The sequence below is a fragment of the Haliotis cracherodii genome, unplaced genomic scaffold, assembly GCF_022045235.1.
Source record: "Haliotis cracherodii isolate W230 unplaced genomic scaffold, xgHalCrac1.p SCAF_12, whole genome shotgun sequence".
In the NCBI taxonomy this organism is placed as follows: domain Eukaryota; kingdom Metazoa; phylum Mollusca; class Gastropoda; order Lepetellida; family Haliotidae; genus Haliotis; species Haliotis cracherodii.
In genome coordinates, this window is record NW_027266267.1 from 1,637,175 (window position 1) to 1,654,556 (window position 17,382).

A 17,382-nucleotide genomic window follows, 5' to 3' on the forward strand; every position below is an offset into this window, starting at 1 on the left:
ATCTCCCTATTGAGGCTCACTGTCAGGACACGCACAGTGCAAGGGAGACTACTCCTTCAGTCATACCAACATCATCACAGCAGTGAGGTGGGAGAGGCTCACTGTCAGGACACGCACAGTACAAGGGAGACTACTCATTTCAGTCACACTTCTTTTGGCGATACTGTGTCATGCACAGCTACTTTCACAATGTTATTTGTGTTTGTTTTTTGCTTATTGCAATATTTCTAGTGAACAGGACTGTATCAGATACATTATTTTGTATACTGGCCTAAAGTATTTAAATAGCTGTATTAATATTTGTATAAACATTTGCTTTGAACCAAACACCTCAGATAGCATAACCATCTGCAATAATTGCTTAACCAAAGAACATGACATGCATCAACCAAGTCAGTGACCACCCGATCCGTTACTTGCCACTTGCCGACTTCATGGGTATATTATATTTCTGACAACTAAGAAGCATCAAAACATAATGCTACGAGCTTCTACGGAATCCCAACAATGTAATACAGTTACAACACTGTTTAACAATAAATTGCACTGCCTCATAACAAGGCATACTGATGATCTGATATTGTTCAATAATAGTCCAATAGCCCATTCTTATCCACTGATTTATCCAATTAGAAATATGAGAAACCAGTGAGAGCGGCTAATCATTTTGATTTTAGATCCATGCATAAAGAGGGACACAAAATTGTCCAGCGGTGGGGTAGCCTACTGGTTAAAGCGTTGTCTCCTCACGCAGAAGTACGGGGTTCGATTCCCCACATGGGTACAATAGCCCATTTGATATTGCTGGAATATTGCTAAACGCGGCTTAAAACCATACTCACTCACTCGGTTTGGCAAAAGGGATGACTTGACACTTTGAACAAACAGTTGATACATATGATTAAGGGTATTAGTTTGTAAGAGATCTCGGCGAGCGGAGGCCAGATAACAAGTTGCATTTGTTATCCCTAAATATTTGACACACTGATAGGTTTCATGTTCCCTGTACTGCACTGATGCTTGTTGAACCCGAGAGGTTGCCAAGAGTTATTTCCCTTCATCTGTTCATGATCTAAAACCTTACTCTGACGCTCTCTGCGCTTAAATCTGAAACTGTCCGTTCTCTTCAAGAGGAATCCTGTAGCCCACAATTAGCATGTTGATTAACCTCTCATTTCTTATCCCAGATAATTTGTAATACACAATCATAATTGATGCTTACTTTTCGTTTACAATTTCATTTAAGTAAGAAATCAGTTCCGGAGAACCGGATCTTTTCTTATTATCCGCATGACATACTCAGGAAAGAATGAAGGATTCATAACATCTTGTAAGCCCGAGGTTTAACTTGCAAATACCAAAATATACCCGTCTTTTTATAGCAGCACACACACTCATTTTACAACATGATGTAACACATTTAGAAGGCCAGATGTGTGTGGATACGTTTCATAATCATTCCCTAGAACTCAAGATGGGGGAGAGTTTATGATGGATATATTACATAGTTTGTATCTAATATAGTCCATAGTTAATTCAGAAGGCTGTTTGGGAGATACATTTGTGTAGTGAGTAAATTTCATATTGACTTCAGAACACAATCTGGTGGCCCAGTCGTGTAAGGCGCCGCGATTCGCTGTGCAGAGATGCGTCCCGTGGGCACGCCATAAATCTATGACTGTGGGTTCGAATCCCGGTTCGCCCCGATTATGTGTCTACGTTTTTCAGCACCATACCCGTGCTCGTGGGTTTTACCGAGGTGGTAAACGTCATAAACCTGCATCACTTCGGTCTTCCCTCCCACATTAAGCCGACACGTCGTGATATGACTGGAATATTGTTAAAAGCGGTGTTAAACACAACTCACTCACTCACTTACAATATATGTACTCAGATGTTCTTCAGCAGCAACATTATTGTAAATTATGCCGCAAACTACATACCAGGAATACGTTTCTAGTTCACTCTTACTGTCTTCACTCCTTGATCTTAATGGTAGACAGTAACATGTGTACATATTTTTCTGATTTTGCACTGAACTCAATTGTTTGCCGTGTAATAAAAGTATTATTTGGTAGTACCAGGATCCGCTGTTTTTGGATTAGTGGGTGTAGCAGGTTATTATGCTTTGGTTGTAATTTGCACACCCGTGCACGTTGGTTTGATGTGCGGTCATGTGAGAGATTATGTTTTACTTGATATGAAAAACTGATTAAAGTATACACCAAGACTGACAAGACACATTCCACCACTTGACATTCAACATACAAGCCTTAAGGAAGAAAATGAAAGCACAATTGAGATTAAAAAGTTTAATTTCTTACATGGAGATATATATATGAAACAACATAGAACTTATAGCATATAGGAAATAGAACTTATGTATATACAAAATACAATGAAACATGCCAAGAACAGTAATATACAGTTTATCCTCTAAACGCTGCATGCTAATCATCGTGCAAATTTCTCTTGCCTTTACCGAACCTCGCACATATACAAGTAATATTAGTATAAGGCGAATGTTAGGAACTCACATTTAATCAAATTCAACTTTTAATCTAATATGTTTTAAACACGAAGTGCAACACAAGCAGATTAATGTTGTATCATTTCATTTCTTAAGAATCTGTGCATCCATGCTCACAGCTGATTTCATGAATTACAATACCTCGTATATGACTGCTATTATTATTACTCAGTCTGACATGGTGAAAACTTGCTGACTCGACATATAACATTTGCCGAACTTGCTGAACATGTCTCTAAAATTTGCCGGTAACATGGTTAGGTTGTTTCTGTTAGTTGTTTGAACGCAAATTCTGAAACATCCATTGTGTTTCCTCTGGCCAACACTCACACCCATCAGTTCCCACAGTCTGCTCATGTGGAGGCGTCATCTAAATTCCAGAACTGCCACCACTTCTTCTTTGGGCTGAACTGAAAGGATTAACAAAACAGTTCACACGTGGCTGCAGCTGTTCACAAATATCACAAAATAGTCTATGAAAAACAAGGCGCTCATTTCTATGTGTTCTGTTTCTCTGAAACAAGAAAGGTAAATATAAGTTTAATGTGAATTTTTGGGGACATAGAAATAGTACGTGTTTGTAGACTATTGCCGCACGGGATGGCGTCCTGTAGCAAAGCGATCCGTAGTCGACATTAATACACATAAAGGACTGTGTACCTTCAGCACGGCGTCTATGATCTCATGAAGTGATCCTGTTTTCAGCACCAGTTGGTTCTCTATCCTGCTGGCCATATCGTCTCCGAGTAGAGGTGGAGCTGTCAAGAATTTCACTCATCATCACATCCTTTTTGCACAATAGACAAACTGACTACTGGGGCGTAAGTATTAAATCTTCCACATTATGACGACGTAAAAGAATCAAATGTTATTGTGGTTGCTTACAGTATCTCATAATCGTTATTTGAACATCACTAAACGCGTCAGTACATCTTTCTTGAAATGTATCTGACATGTTTTTTTCACACAGATTTTCAAGAGTAAGATTTTCTAATGCAGCTTAAAGATTCATTGAATCTTTCCATAACACTCATCATGTAGACACGAAAACATCGGGTCGAAAACGTTCACTTCGTTTCTCCCGACATTATTTCTGTGGTTACTTCTCTAATTAGAAAACTTCCATATAAAACTTACATCTTCCCGGTATCTCTGACATTCCTGCAGCCTGAAAAATATATAAAAGTTATCTTGTGATTTGGTAAAACGTTTATTTCAATACACACAGAGTAGCAGCATATTTTGTATAACAAGACACTGAAAGGCATTCTGTGCGCCAACACACAACCATGCTTTTCATTCCCAAAGGTCAACTGACAACTGTATATGCAATGTTAAAATACATAAGACACTTGCCAGTTTTATCGGAAAGAGACACAAAACTCATTTGAACAGATACAGATATTTTGATATTGCATGTTATGGATTGTTTTCATTCAATGTCATGATTGGTTACGACATGGATCATTTGTCATAACTCATTATTCTTTTACATCAACGGATATACATAGATTGCATTCTCCTAATCTTGACTAAACAAACGGGACGGCGCCAAGTGGTTAAAGCGTTCTTTCGTCACACCGGAGACGCGGATTCGATTCCCCAGATAAGTACTATGTGCTCATTGCTTGTGTGATATTGCTGGACTATAAAACTGGCGTAAAGCCAAACTCACTCACTAACTAAACAAACAGCTTATTCGGCAGAAGATTAATTAAGAAGCAAGTTTTAAATCTGCAATATTTCAGAGGAAGAAATATTTAGGTTTGACATGCACATTCTAAAATATGTAGTTGATGAAAAGTAGTACCACATCCTTTGTCACAGGTGTTGCCTTTGGTGCCTGGTTCTGTTGACATTTCAGCACCTCATCAAGTATGTCCGGTAGTAGCCCTGGTCGCAACTTACACTTTTTCTCCACCGCTCTTTGTAAATCAGTTGTCTTTTTCTTCATTTCTTCCAGTATAGTCCGTAACCTGTCTGAAATATCCCAGAGAGATGTTTGATTCAGTGACGCATCTGTATTCTGGAACTGTACCTTCAGGGTAATTACTATTGAGAATATTTATATTTATACAATGTGATCTGGAAATTTGATTACTGAGACCTAGGATTATTAGGGTTTCAAAGTTCTTGTTCATGTTACCGAGATTTTGGTCGCATCCAGGTCCAGAATGTGGAGGACAGCAAGAGTTACTTCCTGACTCCTAGAAAAGGGAAACAGGAACTGCAAGATTATAGTAAGAGAAAGAAGTATGTTATACATGTAATATGCTAAGATAACTCCAGACTAGGAAACATGCTTGATTATAATCTGTCATCTTATAAGGAGTGAATATGATTTAATAACTCGTGTTTGACAAATGGCTTGAAGAATACTATAGTGAGTGGGTGAGTATGGTTTTACGCCACTTTTAGCAATGTTCCAGCAATATCACGGCGGGGGACACCAGAAATGGGCTTCACACATTGTACCCATGTCGGGAATCGAACTCGGGTCTTCGGCGTGACGAGCGAACGCTTTAACCACTAGGCTACCCGACCGCCCCTTGAAGAATACTATACCCCATATGTAATGTGTGTGTGAATATATATGTGTGTGTGTGTGTGTGTGTGTGTGTGTGTGTGTGTGTGTGTGTGTGTGTGTGTGTGTGTGTGTGTGTGTGTGTGTGTCTGTGTGTGTGTGGTTGTAACGTTTCTTCAAACAACAATCGCACACTAGCCTGCATCTCTGCACCCAATGGTGGCGCATCTCTCCTTGAGGTGTTGGGTGTGTGATCATGAGAAACGACAGGTTCATCTCCACCATGAAGTCTGGTTCTGACACCAGCGATGTTGTCACCTTGGTTCTTGGCATCACTTCCACTAGAGTTGCCTTTGTCCTCTTGTCTCTTTACATCACCACACGTTGAATTGCCTTTATGATCTTGTGTGCGTTGCTTGTTTGTCTTTTCCACATATGACTGAAAATAAAGGTAGTTGTGGAATAGTGGTTATTGTGACTAGTGTTTTTGTACAACTGTGAATACATGTGAACATTTACCTTGGCCTTCACGTCACGTCCTAGTTGTGACTGATCATCAAACAAACTGTTCTCGTATTAAAACTAATACACTCCTTTATACATAATGCCTTTTATAAAGTGGCAAAATGTAACGAATCTTATATTTTGGATTACACTCTCTCCTTAGAGTACACGTTCTCTTGCCATTTGGGAATCGACCAGCAAAACACAGAATGTGTACTTTACTAAGAAAGTGTAATCCCCAAATAATATTTGTTACATTTGACCCCTTTCTAAAATGCAGCCATGGAAGACATGCCAATTTACACTCTACAGTCAGAGGGATACACACAGTATGTAATCTTGACTACCAGTTTTGTTTGGGGGGGTTAGACTGCTGACATTGCATCCTGGGGATTAGGAGTATCAATCTGAGAGTGTGGGCTCGAATCCATCGTGGGACTCAACCAAAACAATGTGCACTCTTTTAGTAAGGTGAAATCCCCCCCCCCAAAAAAAAATAAATAATAATAATAATACAACAACAACAAAAATAAATAAATAAAAAAATAAAAAAATAAAAAAAATAATTAAATAAATAAATAAATAAATAAAAAAAATAATAAGTAAATAAATAAGTTAATAAAATGACACTCCTGGTATGCATTTATAATAAAAAGTGATACTTAGTTGCACTATTAATTTAGTATTTGATCGGAAGTGTGTACGATCAGGAATGTATCTCACTGACATGAACGGTACCTTTAGGAGAGCTTGTATGATCTTATTAAGTGATCCTTTATCCATCCCAAGTTGATCCTCTATCTTGCTCGCCATATCGTCTCCAAGAAGAGATGGAGCTGTCGAGAATTTTTAATCATAATCACACCATTTGTGATAAAAAAAAGAATCTGTAAGAATCACATGAGATGACGTAAAGAAAATGAATTTTATTTATGTTGCTCCTCACTTACTCTAATAATTCATTCATGGTCTTCATTTATGTTTTAATTATACCAATATCATTAAATGGAAGGGCGGATTTATAACAGTTAAGATTTTGTTCAATTACACACCGATCAAGAATATACACACTTTATCATAAGGAAACTAATACATTACGCCTGTAAAATATCTGTCTGATTTGAAATATCCTTGGAAACGTACATTTGCCCTGTATCTCCGAAGTCACTGCAGACTGAAAAATATGAAAAATAACTGATTTCGTGTAACGCCTGTTTCAGTACATGCAGAGTAACAGTATAATTCGTATGACAAGTAATCAAATCCCACTCCTCTTCTTATTCTCTCATTTCTTTATTCAGATGTATGTAGGCCATCGGCCTATATTACTTTGTTACAGAAAATACAGCTCTTTGTCTGCAAGAGTGAAGATGACATTGGTGATAGACATAAATATTTTTTTAATTTACATGTACAATATTTATCAGGAATATAAATTTTACGTAGGTTATCATAAGCAGTACATATCAATAGAAAATGGTATCCATTTACTTTGTATCCAAGAAACACATTTCACATAGTCTGAGCCTTCTAGGCTTATTCATATATCATCAACGCCGAGTAAATATTTAGACGCTAAAGTGTGAACTTTCTGAATAGGAGAATTGATATTCCAATCAAGACCCCATACCTCGGCTATTCAAACAGGACTGGCATAATTTTAGAATCAAAGATTCTGAAAAATTATAGCACGGAATAGGTTGTAGTTTTGACAGATATTTAAGATAGCTAATGGGGTCTTTTTTAATTGTACAATAGAGTTGTGAACGTGTTTATGCCAGGACAAACTTGGTGAAAATATTTCCAAAATCTTTATATGAGAATTAAATTACCCCCGAGATACCATTTTGCACGTTTTCAAAGCATTCCACCATTTCTAAAAACTACAACTTTTGATTTGTCTAAATGTACGGAAAAATTGTATTCCAAACTTCTGAAGCTCACATATGGTATACAAAAAAAGTATTGTCAGAAAATAACTGGTGAAACAGTTGGCCCAGTCGTCTAAGGCCTCGCGATTCGCTGTGCAGAGTTGCGTCCCTTGGGCACACCAAAAACCAGAGCACCACAACCGTGCTCATGGGTTTCACCGAAGTGGTAAACATCTGAGAGCTGCATCATTTCTAGCTTTCCTCTACATTAAGCTGAAACGCCGTGATATAACTGGAATACTGTTAAAAGTGCCGTTGAACCCAACTCACTCGCTCACAATCACTTCATCGGCTGTTTTTGGTGAGTCAAGAATAGCTGTGGTGTTACTATCAGAAAACTGAGAACTGACACAACAAATATTATTACCCTTTCCTGGTTGACCAGCTTCCATATACATGCCATATTTATTTCATTCCTGCAATGATATATAGGAACTATAGACGAACCACCGAATATTTTAAGAACCTTCCAAAATGCCTTGCTATTATATCAGGTTTGTGTCAGCCTCCTAACAATCTTTTCCTGATACGAGCATTTCGTCTCTCTCATTGCGAAAGTAACCGTAACCATTCACTAACTTTTCTGGATGAAGCACAGTGAAAGAATGTAGTTGGTAATCGCCAAGTCACCCTTTTCCATCCAGTTAATAATCGATAAGATGAACGAGTAACTGAACCCTTGATCAATGGTGTATGCCATCCAGGTGACATAAAGCCAGCGGATTTACAGAGCATGACCATCAAATCTACAATTTAAAATGGTCATGTCCATAGGATGCAGAATTAAGAGAAAAGTGTACTATATTTCAGAGGAGAAAACATGTATCTTTGACATGCACAAATTAACAGATACGGTTTAATGAGGAAACGTATCATTTCCCAGAATTACTATTACCTCTTGTTCCTGGTCCAGGCTTTGCAGGACCTCATCAAGTATTCTAAGTAGTTTCCTTGGTGGCAACTTGAACTTGGTCTCCACATTCCCTTGCAAAACTGCCGTCTCTTTATCAATACCTTCCTGTATACTCTGTAATATGTCTGAAACAACCCAGTGGCGAGGTTTTATATATTGGTGCATCTATATTTAGAAAATGTACCCCCAGGATAGTGAGTGAGTGAGTATGGTTTTACGCCGCTTTTAGCAATATTCCAGCAATATCACGGCGGGGGACACCAGAAATGGGCTTCACACATTGTACCCATGTCGGGAATCGAACCCGGGTTTCGGCGTGACGAGCGAACGCTTTAACCACTAGGCTACCCGACGGCCCCTACCCCCAGGATAATTACTGCTGCACATTTAATTACATGCGACGTAATATTACTTTATTAAACTGGAAATACGTTACTCTGGACGATTACCGCCAGTGTATACTGTAGGAAGGCATTGTTCCTGAAGACTTACTTATTTTTTCGAGATATGGGTTGCATCTACTTTCCGTGATCCCTTCGATGATTGCATTACTACCAGTAGAGCTGCTTTTGTCCACTTGGCTGTTAGCTTCACCACCAGAACAGTAACCTTTGTCAAGTTTGCTGTTGGCATAACTTTCAGGAGGGTTGCCATTGTCCACCGGATAGTTGGCATCAGCTGTGTTGCATTCGTCATCTTGGCTGTTCGCAACACGTCCAGTAGAGCTGTTATTGTCCTCTTGACTGATGGCGTTACTTCCAGTAGAGTTGCCATTGTCTTCTTTGCTGTTAGCTTTACTTGCAGTAGAGGTGCCATTGTCTTCTTGACTTATGGCTATACTTCCTGGAAAGGTGCCATTGTCTTCCTGGCTGCTGGCATGATTTCCAGTAGAGGTGCCATTGTCTCCTGTGCTGTTGGTATGCCTTGCAGTAGAGGTGCCATTGTCTTCTTTGCTGTTGGCATGACTTGCAGTAGAGGTGCCATTGTCTTCTTGGCTTATCGCTTTACTTCCAGGAAAGGTGCCATAGTCTTCTTGGCTGTTGGCATGACTTCCAGGAAAAGTGCCATAGGCTTCCTGGCTGTTGCCTTTACTTCCTGGAAAGGTGCCGTTGTCTTCTTGGCTGTTGGCATGATTTCCAGTAGAGATGCCATTGTCTTCTTGGCTGTTGGTATGACTTGCAGTAGAGGTGTTAATGTCTTCTTGGCTCTTGACATGCCTTGCAGTAGAGGTGTCATTGTCTTCTTGGCTGTTGGCTTTACTTCCTGGAAAATGGCCATTGTCCTCTTGGCTGTTGGCATGACTTGCAGTAGAAGTGCTCATGTCTTCTTGGCTGTTGACATGACTTGCAGTAGAGGTGTCATTGTATTCTTGGCTGTTGGCTTTACTTCCGGGAAAATGGCCATTGTCCTCTTGGCTGTTGGCATGACTTGCAGTAGAAGTGCTAATGTCTTCTTGCCTGTTGGCATGACTTGCAGTAGAGGTGCCATTGTCTTCTTGGCGTATGGCTTTACTTCCAGGAAAGGGGCCATTGTCTTCCTGGCTGTTGGCATGATTTCCAGTAGAGGTGTCATTGTCTTCTTGGCTGTTGGTATGACTTCCAGTAGAGGTGCCATTGTCTTCTTTGCTGTTAGCTTTACTTCCTAGAAAGGTGCCATTGTCCTCTTGACTGTTGGCATGATTTCCAGTATAGGTGCCAATGTCTTCTTGGCTGTTGACATGCCTTGCAGTAGAGGTGCCATTGTCTTCTTTGCTGCTGGCTTTACTTCCAGGAAAGGTGTCATTGTCCTTTTGGCTGTTCGCATGCCTTGCAGTAGAGGTGCCATTGTCCTCTTGGCTGTTAACGTGCCTTGCAGTAGAGGTGCCATTGTCTTCTTTGCTGTTGGCTTTACTCCCTGGAAAGGTGCCATTGTCCTTTTGGCTGTTCGCATGCCTTGCAGTATAGGTGTCATTGTCTTCTTGACTGTTGACATGCCTTGCAGTAGAGGGGCCATTGTCTTCTTTGCTGCTGGCTTTACTTCCTGGAAAGGTGCCATTGTCCTCCTGGCTACTGGCATGACGTGCAGTAGAAGTGCTAATGTCTTCTTTGCTGTTGGTTTTACATCCAGTAGAGGTGCCATTGTCTTCTTTGCTGTTGGCATGACTTGCAGTAGAGGTGCCATTGTCTTCTTGGCTTATCGCTTTACTTCCAGGAAAGGTGCCATAGTCTTCTTTGCTGTTGGCATGACTTCCAGAAGAGGTGTCATTGTCTTCTTGGCGTATCGCTTTACTTCCAGGAAAGGTGCCATTGTCTTCTTGGCTGTTGGCATGACTTCCAGGAAAGGTGCCATAGTCTTCCTGGCTGTTGCCTTTACTTCCTGGAAAGGTGCCGTTGTCTTCTTGGCTGTTGGCATGATTTCCAGTAGAGGTGCCATTGTCTCCTGTGCTGTTGGTATGCCTTGCAGTAGAGGTGCCATTGTCTTCTTTGCTGTTAGCTTTACTTCCTAGAAAGGTGCCATTGTCCTCTTGACTGTTGGCATGATTTCCAGTATAGGTGCCAATGTCTTCTTGGCTGTTGACATGCCTTGCAGTAGAGGTGCCATTGTCTTCTTTGCTGCTGGCTTTACTTCCTGGAAAGGTGTCATTGTCCTTTTGGTTGTTCGCATGCCTTGCAGTAGAGGTGCCATTGTCCTCTTGGCTGTTAACATGCCTTGCAGTAGATGTGCCATTGTCTTCTTTGCTGTTGGCTTTACTCCCTGGAAAGGTGCCATTGTCCTTTTGGCTGTTCGCATGCCTTGCAGTATAGGTGTCATTGTCTTCCTGGCTGTTAACATGCCTTGCAGTAGAGGTGCCATTGTCTTCTTGGCGTATGGCTTTACTTCCTGGAAAGGTGCCATTGTCCTTTTGGCTGTTCGCATGCCTTGCAGTATAGGTGTCATTGTCTTCTTGACTGTTGACATGCCTTGCAGTAGATGCGTCATTGTCTTCTTTGCTGATGGCTTTACTTCCTGGAAAGGTGCCATTGTCCTCCTGGCTGTTGGCATGACGTGCAGTAGAAGTGCTAATGTCTTCTTTGCTGTTGGTTTTACTTCCAGTAGAGGTGCCATTGTCTTCTTTGCTGTTGGCATGACTTGCAGTAGAGGTGCCATTGTCTTCTTGCCTTATCGCTTTACTTCCAGGAAAGGTGCCATAGTCTTCTTTGCTGTTGGCATGACTTCCAGGAAAGGTGCCATAGTCTTCCTGGCTGTTGCCTTTACTTCCTGGAAAGGTGCCGTTGTCTTCTTGGCTGTTGGCATGATTTCCAGTAGAGGTGCTATTGTCTTCTTGGCTGTTGACATGCCTTGCAGTAGAGGTGCCATTGTCTTCTTGCCTGTTGGCTTTACTTCCTGGAAAATGGCCATTGTCCTCTTGGCTGTTGGCATGACTTGCAGTAGAAGTGTTAATGTCTTCTTGGCTCTTGACATGCCTTGCAGTAGAGGTGTCATTGTCTTCTTGGCTGTTGGCTTTACTTCCTGGAAAATGGCCATTGTCCTCTTGGCTGTTGGCATGACTTGCAGTAAAAGTGCTCATGTCTTCTTGGCTGTTGACATGCCTTGCAGTAGAGGTGTCATTGTATTCTTGGCTGTTGGCTTTACTTCCTGGAAAATGGCCATTGTCCTCTTGGCTGTTGGCATGACTTGCAGTAGAAGTGCTAATGTCTTCTTGGCTGTTGGCATGACTTGCAGTAGAGGTGCCATTGTCTTCTTGGCGTATGGCTTTACTTCCAGGAAAGGTGTCATTGTCCTTTTGGCTGTTCGCATGCCTTGCAGTAGAGGTGCCATTGTCCTCTTGGCTGTTAACGTGCCTTGCAGTAGAGGTGCCATTGTCTTCTTTGCTGTTGGCTTTACTCCCTGGAAAGGTGCCATTGTCTTCTTGGCTGTTCGCATGCCTTGCAGTATAGGTGTCATTGTCTTCTTGAATGTTGACATGCCTTGCAGTAGAGGTGTCATTGTATTCTTGGCTGTTGGCTTTACTTCCTGGAAAATGGCCATTGTCCTCTTGGCTGTTGGCATGACTTGCAGTAGAAGTGCTAATGTCTTCTTGGCTGTTGGCATGACTTGCAGTAGAGGTGCCATTGTCTTCTTGGCGTATGGCTTTACTTCCAGGAAAGGTGTCATTGTCCTTTTGGCTGTTCGCATGCCTTGCAGTAGAGGTGACATTGTCCTCTTGGCTGTTAACGTGCCTTGCAGTAGAGGTGCCATTGTCTTCTTTGCTGTTGGCTTTACTCCCTGGAAAGGTGCCATTGTCCTTTTGGCTGTTCGCATGCCTTGCAGTATAGGTGTCATTGTCTTCTTGACTGTTGACATGCCTTGCAGTAGAGGGGCCATTGTCTTCTTTGCTGCTGGCTTTACTTCCTGGAAAGGTGCCATTGTCCTCCTGGCTACTGGCATGACGTGCAGTAGAAGTGCTAATGTCTTCTTTGCTGTTGGTTTTACTTCCAGTAGAGGTGCCATTGTCTTCTTTGCTGTTGGCATGACTTGCAGTAGAGGTGCCATTGTCTTCTTGGCTTATCGCTTTACTTCCAGGAAAGGTGCCATAGTCTTCTTTGCTGTTGGCATGACTTCCAGAAGAGGTGTCATTGTCTTCTTGGCGTATCGCTTTACTTCCAGGAAAGGTGCCATAGTCTTCTTGGCTGTTGGCATGACTTCCAGGAAAGGTGCCATAGTCTTCCTGGCTGTTGCCTTTACTTCCTGGAAAGGTGCCGTTGTCTTCTTGCCTGTTGGCATGATTTCCAGTAGAGGTGCCATTGTCTCCTGTGCTGTTGGTATGCCTTGCAGTAGAGGTGCCATTGTCTTCTTTGCTGTTGACATGCCTTGCAGTAGAGGTGCCATTGTCTTCTTTGCTGCTGGCTTTACTTCCTGGAAAGGTGTCATTGTCCTTTTGGTTGTTCGCATGCCTTGCAGAAGAGGTGACATTGTCCTCTTGGCTGTTAACATGCCTTGCAGTAGAGGTGCCATTGTCTTCTTTGCTGTTGGCTTTACTCCCTGGAAAGGTGCCATTGTCCTTTTGGCTGTTCGCATGCCTTGCAGTATAGGTGTCATTGTCTTCCTGGCTGTTGACATGCCTTGCAGTAGAGGTGCCATTGTCTTCTTGGCGTATGGCTTTACTTCCTGGAAAGGTGCCATTGTCCTTTTGGCTGTTCGCATGCCTTGCAGTATAGGTGTCATTGTCTTCTTGACTGTTGACATGCCTTGCAGTAGAGGGGTCATTGTCTTTTTTGCTGCTGGCTTTACTTCCTTGAAAGGTGCCATTGTCCTCCTGGCTGTTGGCATGACGTGCAGTAGAAGTGCTAATGTCTTCTTTGCTGTTGGTTTTACTTCCAGTAGAGGTGCCATTGTCTTCTTTGCTGTTGGCATGACTTGCAGTAGAGGTGCCATTGTCTTCTTGCCTTATCGCTTTACTTCCAGGAAAGGTGCCATAGTCTTCTTTGCTGTTGGCATGACTTCCAGGAAAGGTGCCATAGTCTTCCTGGCTGTTGCCTTTACTTCCTGGAAAGGTGCCGTTGTCTTCTTGGCTGTTGACATGCCTTGCAGTAGAGGTGCCATTGTCTTCTTGGCTGTTGGCTTTACTTCCTGGAAAATGGCCATTGTCCTCTTGGCTGTTGGCATGACTTGCAGTAGAAGTGCTAATGTCTTCTTGGCTGTTGGCATGACTTGCAGTAGAGATGCCATTGTCTTCTTGGCGTATGGCTTTACTTCCAGGAAAGGGGCCATTGTCTTCCTGGCTGTTGGCATGATTTCCAGTAGAGGTGTCATTGTCTTCTTGGCTGTTGGTATGACTTGCAGTAGAGGTGTCATTGTCCTCTTGGCTGTTGGCATGACGTGCAGTAGAACTGCTAATGTCTTCTTTGCTGTTGGTTTTACTTTCAGTAGAGATGCCATTGTCTTCCTGGCTGTTGGCATGATTTCCAGTAGAGGTGTCATTGTCTTCTTGGCTGTTGGTATGACTTCCGGTAGAGGTGCCATTGTCTTCTTGGCTGTTTGTATTGTTGGCATGCTTTCCCTTGAAGCGGTACGTTGTCGTTTCGAGTTCTGAACAAAATATATGCATCTTGTATTAAATCTTATCATTGAATGATAACATTCGACATTCATATACATCAATCAGTTGACATTGGGCGGCGAAACAGTGCTAGAACAATGTTTATGTTTACAGAACTGTATCAGTACATCTCTTACTGTCGTTTTCTTGCAATTGAAACTGCACATGATTATCAAAGAACTTTTACCTTGACCTCCGCAGAGATGAACTGATCCCACGTATCTTCGTAGCTGTGGTTGATCATCAGACTTCTGCTGATATAGTGAACACGATAATCATATTAAAAATAAACTCATGTGACAATGTGACGGTTAGTTTCAGTGGTATTTTTATTTAATCATAGTTGATTTGTGACTCCTATCTACCTTAAATCCATATTGTGTCCCAAGCACATCTCCAAGTCTTTTAAATGTGCACTTGTTGACTTGTGTATCAAGACGTCCTGATGTTATAAGAAGCTTGTCCGTGTACTTAAAGCGTGAGGCACAATCTGGAGTGAAGCCACAGCCATACTGCTGTGACAAGCCAAAGCCAGTGAAGAGAATAATGTTCTTACAGCTAAGATTACCTGAAATGAATACGGATAAATACATTTACATGTTTTGTTCTTTGTATTAATTACGTTCACATTGATATATTCATTTTTGAATAATCTACACAATTTACATACAATCGATCGTTGTATTGCTTGAACTTAATCCTTTCTCGACATGGTTTGCTTCTGAAGAAATGATATATGTAATAACGAACTTCAGAATAATCTGCACCCCATCTTAACAATTGTCACTTACAAAAGTTCTCACATTTATCCAGGAACCGTAGAACCACTCCATTAAATTCAACATTCGGTCTGCCTTGAGGCCGGAATATCACAATGTGCAGCGGTGAAAGAGTCGGGGACAGTTCCTTGTCCAGCTCAACATGGAGAGACAGTTGGTCTATAAAAGACTCCATGAGTTTGTCATCATAACGTGTGCTGGGCAGAACATGAAGTAGCAGTGGCATATCTGAAACAGATTTTAACATGTTTGACACATATATTTGCTACAATGTTAATATCTTGATACATACATATAAAAATAAATAATTTTAAGTACATGAATGAGTACTTTCTATTCCGATTTTATTATGAGAAAAAAATCATTGATAATTGTTCAACAAACTTATATTACATAAATCTAGTTGCGCCATGGTCTCACATACACAGCACTTAGATTCAAAGAAGGGTATGGCATGTTTAAAACAATAGATGCCATTTTCCACTGGCTGGGTTTTCGAATCCAGGTGTGCCTCATTACGGCAGAAGTGCGTTTCCCTGAACATTGTTTCCACACCAGGTAAATCATTGTCTTGAAATGTTTGTACTTTCAGCAGAACACTACATTTTTTTTTTAAATTATCGTAGAAAGAAGCGAACGTAAAATGGTCTCTCATTTGCAAGAAGAAGATGGTAAGATGATAGATAGATGATAGATACACGTGTCTTAAAGAATACAGCTATAAACTTAACTTCTCCAAGTTGACAACACATGCATCCAGAGACAATATGTCTTTGAAGACAACAAAAATAATGACACCAACGCTTTACATGAAAGAGACAGATCCACCTTTCATGTTGCTTAGTTGAAAACAAAGGTAAACAAACGTATAGTGATTCCCGCACTAATATAATAGGGACATGAATAATAGTAATAGAAAGAGAATTGAAACATGTACCTCAACAACGCCAACCAGACAACTGCAGACACATATGTATGTTCGCTTGAACTTGTCTCAGCTATCCCCTTGTCAGGTTGTCAGGCGTTGCACACGCTTAGCTGGAAGGAGCCGTCCCTGGCAACTATCGCAGTCAATGTGTGCACACCAAGCTGGTTGGACGTGTTATTCCTCGCAAGCCGCAACACAACGTAAGTTAACATATCACTTGACCTTCCTTCTTGTATCTTCCTTCATTAGAAAATATATCTTTGCATTATTTAGTTGTTCTCAAGTCAACATATGGTTGTTTTATCCATGAATGAAGCTATATCATAGTATTGAGTAATTATTTTACTTGGAAATAAAATAAGCCAGCACATAATATGTTCTGTATAGATGACTATTGTAATGAATAGACACAAAATCATTTGACTGTTTGGTAAAATATATATACTTATTCAATATTGTCATGAAGCAATGACATATGCTTAAACTACTGTAAACATAACTAAGTTAAACTGTTTTTGTTGAATTTGGTTCATTTGGATAATAATAAAAAAATACCAGCTGAAAAAAAACCACCATAAGGATTCTTTCCTGAAAGGTATACAACCATATATATTGAGTCAAATTAAAAACTTCACATTTTTAAAAGTAATCCCATATATGATATACAATGGACAAATGTATCAGAAAAGGTAATTTTTAATCATTAATGTCCAAAGAAGGATTTTAATTAACGGTGGTAACCATAATTTGTTCCAAGCACGGTATTCGGTAATAACATCAGTTTAGCAAGCACGCAAATCTGATGGCACACAAGTTCAGTAGCGTGTATGGCCACCATGTGCGTTGACAACCTTATAGAACCCAAGTAAGTATAACCGATATTTGCTTTTATTGCATGTAATTTATTTATACCAACTTGGGTGTCACATTTCTTCTGCATTAGGTCTCTGATATAGCATCTAATAATAGGTTTATAGTCACTGTATGGTAGTAGAAGTGGTGTCACAGATTTGTTGAGAGCTGCCTTTGCTGCAGCATCAGCCATAGTGTTACCTGTGATTCCAACATGACTTGGCAACCAGCAAAAGACGATGTCGTATTGGCCAGTAGCAAGGTCATTATATATTTATAAAATATCAAAAATGAATGGGTGATGTGAACAGTAAATACACAATAAGGGCCCGCAATGATAACTGGTCAAAATGTTAAAATTTT

General features: G+C 40.8%; 1 protein-coding gene across 1 annotated transcript; it reads right to left on the bottom strand.

The window, feature by feature from the left end:
- Nucleotides 1–2,883: 2,883 nt before the first annotated feature.
- LOC139458041 (dentin sialophosphoprotein-like) lies at nt 2,884–15,465 on the bottom strand. Its single transcript, XM_071239357.1, has 11 exons — nt 15,264–15,465; nt 14,826–15,028; nt 14,648–14,714; nt 8,925–14,450; nt 8,385–8,527; nt 5,254–5,493; nt 4,677–4,737; nt 4,365–4,510; nt 3,668–3,698; nt 3,191–3,288; nt 2,884–2,940 (listed from the first exon to the last, which is right to left on the bottom strand). Exons 1-11 carry the CDS (start codon nt 15,463–15,465, stop codon nt 2,884–2,886), a joined length of 6,774 nt encoding a protein of 2,257 aa, XP_071095458.1.
- Nucleotides 15,466–17,382: the final 1,917 nt, after the last annotated feature.

Excerpts from the sequence above, each read along its gene's own strand:
- LOC139458041 (XM_071239357.1), bottom strand. The coding sequence starts at position 15,465 with ATGCCACTGCTACTTCATGTTCTGCCCAGCACACGTTATGATGACAAA. Across the intron at positions 4,738-5,253 it reads CATTGGGTGCAGAGATGCAG|GAGTCAGGAAGTAACTCTTG; the intron begins GCTAGTGTGCGA and ends TCCCTTTTCTAG. Across the intron at positions 2,941-3,190 it reads TCATAGACGCCGTGCTGAAG|TTCAGCCCAAAGAAGAAGTG; the intron begins GTACACAGTCCT and ends TAATCCTTTCAG.